General features: G+C 40.8%; 1 protein-coding gene across 3 annotated transcripts in view; it reads left to right on the top strand.

The window, feature by feature from the left end:
* The window catches only part of PAPLN (papilin, proteoglycan like sulfated glycoprotein), an 82,864-nt gene that overhangs the window by 6,069 nt on the left and 71,202 nt on the right, over window positions 1–5,593 (top strand). For all 3 annotated transcript variants that reach the window (XM_027844807.1, XM_027844806.1, XM_027844808.1), the window contains exon 3: window positions 4,200–4,289. In XM_027844807.1, coding sequence (XP_027700608.1) covers window positions 4,203–4,289 — 87 coding nt within the window. In that variant the 5' untranslated portion in view covers window positions 4,200–4,202. The remainder of the gene's footprint in view (window positions 1–4,199; window positions 4,290–5,593) is intronic.

The following is a 5,593-nucleotide window of genomic DNA, read 5'->3' as shown; positions in this document are numbered from 1 at the left end:
GATTCATGGAGAAGGGAGATAGAAAAGTCTGAGGAAACTGGGATGGAATCTGACCAGGGATGTACCACATGGAGCATGCCTGAGAATGGAATCTTTGTGTCAAACGGAATGGACACTTTCATCACTTTCTAAGCATAATTCCAAATTGTCTTCCACAATGGTTAGATCAATTCACAGCTCCATCAGCCATACATTTGTGTGACTTATCTTTATGTAGCCCCTCCAACATCAAACATTCCATCTTTTGTTATAGTTAATTTTCAGGGTAGGAGGTAAGACCTTGTTTTGCTTTACATTTCTCTCATTGTTATTGATTTGGAGCAATCTTTCATATCATTGTCAATTTTAAGTCTTTCATTTTTACTCTCTCATAGCTCCAAATTCTCTTTGGTCCTGATGCCCACCTCTGCTGCCAACTCAAGAATTTTTAAGCATCTGAGTTATGATACATACTGACTGTGCTAGGAGCTGGGATATAAAGATGACAACGAAAATTATATCTTGCCTTCAAGGAGGGCAGAGTTTACCGGGAGATACAACAGAGAAAATGATGAGTAATTACCAGATAACGTAAGAAAGAGGAGGGGTGGCATGTGTGTTGAGCCTTGAAGGAAGCTAAGAGGCAAGATATAATGAGGGAATGCATGGAGCAGGGATATAGAACAGCAAGCACTCAGCCTGAAGTGGAGTAATGTGAAAAAAGTCAGGAAAGGAAGCCTGGAGCCAGATTGAGGAGGTCTTTTCCCCCTCTTAACAGTATTTTTAAATTTTTTTGCCCAGTTACATGTAAAGATAGTTTTTGACATTGATTTTTGTAAAATTTTGAATTCTAAAATCTTCTCCCTCTCTCTCTCCCCACCCCCCAAGACAGCAAGCAACCTGATATAGGTTGTACATGTATAATCATATTAAATATATTGCCGCATTAGTCATGTTGTGAAAAAAGAATTAGAACAAAAGGGAAAAAAACATGAGAAAGAAAAAACAACAAAAAAAGTGAAAATTGTATGCTTTGATCTGCATTCAGACTCCTTAGTTCTTTCTCTGGATGTGGCAGCATTTTCTATTATAAATCTTTTGGAATTGTCTTGGATCATTTGTATTGCTGAGAAGAGCTAAGTCTATCATAGTTAATCATGGCACAATGTGACTGTTAATGTGTACAGTGTTTTCCTGGTTCTTTTCACTTCACTCAGCATCAGTTCATATAAGTCTTTTTTTTTTTAATTTAAAAAAATTTTTAAATTATTTTTTAGGCATTTGGGGTTAAGTGACTTGCCCCAGGTCACACACGTAAGTCTTTCCAGGTGTTTCTGAAGTCTGCCTACTCATCATTTCTTATGGTACAATAGTATACCATTACATTCATATACTACCACTTGTTCAGCCATTCCCCAATTGATGGGCATCCTCTCAATTTCCAATTCTTGGCCACCACAAAAAGAGCTGCTATAAATATTTTTGTACATGTAGGTCCTTCGGAAGGCCTTTCTATGCCAATGCCACCTTGCTCTGCTGATATATCATTCACATATAGCTCTGTGAGGTTTTTTTTTAATAAATGTTCTTATTTGTGACATTCAATTGACAAGTCTGTTTATTCTGTGCTGTTTTTCCAGTTTGTAACTTGCCTCTGGAAAAGACAAGAGTAGCAGTAGGGATTGGGAAAAAGCATGCCCTTGTAGGTAGAACAACGGTACCTAAGTCAGTTCTTATGATTATTATTCACAATTTCCTAGAGGAGAAATTGTTTCTTCCACCAGAAGTGGATTAGATTCCTCACCTGAAAATAGAGAAGAAGATCTTTCAGGTCAAAGCAGCATTTATTTATAACCACAGGTTTTCAGTGTTATAAGAGAACTCACTAGTCACCAAGTATGACCTGCCCCTGACAATATGTTGGACAAATAGTCATCCAGCTCAAACACCACCTTTAAGAGGGAGCTCCCTACCTCCCAGGGATGCCCATTCTCCATTTTGGACTGCTCTGACTGTTGGAAAATTCCCAACTTCAAGCTTAAGTCTGCCTGTTAGAAAAGCCAGTTGAGAATGTTTTGGGGGGAAAAAAAGAGGGGCCAATGTGGGTCCTTGGGGTCAGGTAGGTGGTACAGTGGATAGAGAATGCCAGGCCTGGAATCAAGAAGACGTGAGTTCAAATCTGACCTCAGATAATTACTAGCTGTGTGACCCTGGGCAAATCACTTAATCCTGTTTGCCTCAGTTTCCTCATCTGTAAAATAAGCTAGAGAAGGAAATGGCAAACCATTCCAGGATCTTTGCCAAGAAAACCCCAAATGGGGTCATTAAAGTGTCAAACACAACTGAACAACAACAACAAACAGCAATGTGGGTTCTAGAAGTCAGAGGTCTGAAACTGAACAGAATTCTGTACTTGCTAATGGGGGAAAACCCAGCCACTTACCATCTTCTGCTATAGTTCTTAGAATAGGAAGGTGACTGACGGATTTAGCAGGGAAAAGGATCTGGTGTTTAGGATACTACTATTCAAGTGCAGAAAATAGCACTTAGACTTGGGACATCCTGTACTTTTATCAATACATAGGTAGTAGACCAGGAAAGAGCTGTAGGCATCAAGAATCAAAACTTGGGCTCAGACAAAAGGCCTCACCCAAGGACCTAGAAGATCACAGGTTCTCTACTCTTTGTTCTAAGGCAAGTTTCTAACTCGTCTCTCCCTGACTTCAAGTCTGACACTTTACCTTGTGTAGCTCCCTAATGTGTCATTTCACAGAACCATAGATAAAATTATAGGGTTGGTAGGGAACTTGGAAATGGTAAAGTCCAGTTCCTTCATTTTTAGGAGAAGGAAAATGAGTCCCAGAGGGGTGAACGATAGACCAAGGGCCATTTTGTTTCTCCGAGATCTTTATAGTTCCTGGCCCATAGTCACTGTTTCATAAATTCTTGTTCACCAATTGATTCTTGTGTGACCCTGGGCAAGTCATTTTACCCTGTTTGCCTCAGTTCCCTCATCTGTAAAATGAGCTGTAAAAGGAAATGACAAACCACTCTAGTATCATTCCCAAGAAAATCCCAAATGGGGTCACAGAGAGTCGAAGACAGCTGAAACTGACTGAGCAACCTTCACTTACTAGCAGCGTGATCCTGGGCAAGTTACCTCTCTGGGTCTTACTTTTTTCATATGTAAAATGAAGATATCTGATCTGCTAATGTCACAGAATTGTTGTGGGATGAAGTTAGATGATGGCTATGAAAGTACTTTATAGGGACAGTTAGGTGGTACAGTGAATAAAGTACTGACCCTGGGGTCAGGAGGACCTAAGTTCATATCTGGCCACATACACTTACTAGTTGTATGACCTGGGCAAGTCACTTAACCTCAGTGCCCCCCCCCAAAAAAAAGGTACTTTATAAATTATAAAGGGCTATATGAAAGGTGGCATGGTGTTGGAGTCCTAACTCTGACACATAAATGTGTGTCACTCTGACACTATAGGCAGATCACTAAACCTCTCAGTTTTCCAAGCCACTCTAAGCCTGTAAGTTCTAGGTGAGTTGCCAAGCCTTCGCCAATGGATTCTTCCAGCCACTTGGGTACACAACCTAGGAGTCATTCTCTTTTCTTCACTCTTGTTTACCCTGGTTATACAATTGGTTGTCAAATCTCATCTCCTCTATCTCTTCAACTGACCTCTGTCTCTATCCTCACCGAAAGCACTCTAGTCAAGGCCCTTATCGCCTTTTGCCTGGCCTTTTGCATTAGCTCCTCCATGGTCTCACAGCATCTGGTCTCTCTCTTCCCAGTCCAGTCTCTCCACAGCTGTCAAATGGATAATTCTGATGTGCATTATCTGATGACCTCAGTGCCCGCCTAGCTCAAGAAGCTTCAATGCCTCCCCATTGCCTGTAGGACAAAATACAGACTCCTCTGTGTCTGCATTTGGGTGACTTTCCTCTACCAACCTGCCAATGGGGTTGGCTTTGACTCCGTGCATATCCACTATTCCTTTTCACCCTTAGAACAAACTTTAACAAAGGAGGGAGGACATTGTGATACATACTAGAGACTTCTCTGAGAGGGGAAGGGCCTCAGATGCTGGAGGCATTGATGGGAACTTCTTTATTCTTCTTGGGATTGGTTCCCTCCTTGTCCTTCCCCTCTCTATCTTGCACCCCAGAGCTTATTAAAAGCACTGAATGCTTTTCTTCCTGTGCAGGAGATGAAGAAGCATCCCCTTTTGCTGCTGCTGCTGGGACTGCCGCTGATGCTGCTGTTTCTGCTGCTGCTGCCATCACCTGCATTCTCAGTAAGTGAGAGTGCCTTCTAAGGGAAGGAGGGCTGGGAACTAGTGGGGAGGTGTGTCAGAGTCCATACAGTGCCGGACCAGAGTCAGGAAGACCCGTGTCCTAATCTTCCCTCAAACACTTAATAGTTGTGTGACCCTGAGCAAGTCACTTAATCTCTGTGTGCCTCAGTTTCACCATCTATAAAATGAAGGAGTTGGAGTAATGTTCCTTCTAACTTGAAAACTATGTTCCAGTGATCTAGTAATAGGAGTCTCTGGGCAGTGACCATAACTACTCTCTTGCCTGTGACTGACCCCTTTTTGGTACTTTGCACACCATCCAGATGCCCCCAGGCAAGCTGGGCTACACATTGCTGTGGTATAGTGGAAAAAATATTAGGTCTCATGTCAGAGGATGAGAGGGTCAAATCTCACTTCTGACACATATGATCCTTGGACGACAAGCTTAAGGGTCTCCCCTTAAACTAGGTGGCTGTATCTGTCACACCAACCACATGACTGTTTCTTGGGGGGGGTAACAGAAATAATAATAATAATAATAATAATAATAATAATAATAATTATAGCTAGTATTTACATAGTGTCTATTATGTGCTAAGTACTGTGCTAAGCACTTTGCAAATATCATCTCATTTTATCCTCACAATAACCCTGGAANTATAGCTAGTATTTACATAGTATCTATTATGTGCCAAGTACTGTGCTAAGCACTTTGCAAATATCATCTCATTTTATCCTCACAATAACCCTGGAAATTAGGTGTGATTGGTAACTCCATCTTACAGTTGAGGAAACTGAGTTAAACAGACTTACCCAAGTTCACATGGCTAGTGTCTGGTGCCAGATTTGAACCCAAGTCTTCCTGACTCTAGACCCAGCACTCTACCCACTGTACCACCACTCATTTGGGTGGAAGAAAATTACTCTGGCTAGTTAGAGTCTGGTATTAGCTGATTTCCTGGGAGATAGGAAGAAAGAGAATTTGTAACTATTTTAAATGGTGAGTCAATCAGTCATTTATTAAGTTAATTATCATTTTTTTATTATCATCCTCATCATAATTTATTAAGTGCCTGCTGTATGCCAAGCACTGTGTTTTAAGTGCTGAGAATACAAAGAAAAGCAAGAAGAGATAGTCTCAGCTCTCAGCTGTATCACATTTTAATGGGGATAGAATATGCAAACATCTAGATTGTTATCTATATACACAGTGTATGTGTTATACACATGTGTGGATATAAATAATTATGTATGTGCATATACACCTATATACACATACATACATGTATGTATGTGTATATGTG

The sequence above is a fragment of the Vombatus ursinus genome, unplaced genomic scaffold (assembly GCF_900497805.2).
Source record: "Vombatus ursinus unplaced genomic scaffold, bare-nosed wombat genome assembly UNPS02014945.1, whole genome shotgun sequence".
Lineage (NCBI taxonomy): Eukaryota > Metazoa > Chordata > Mammalia > Diprotodontia > Vombatidae > Vombatus > Vombatus ursinus.
This window is presented reverse-complemented; position numbering and strand designations above follow the sequence as displayed.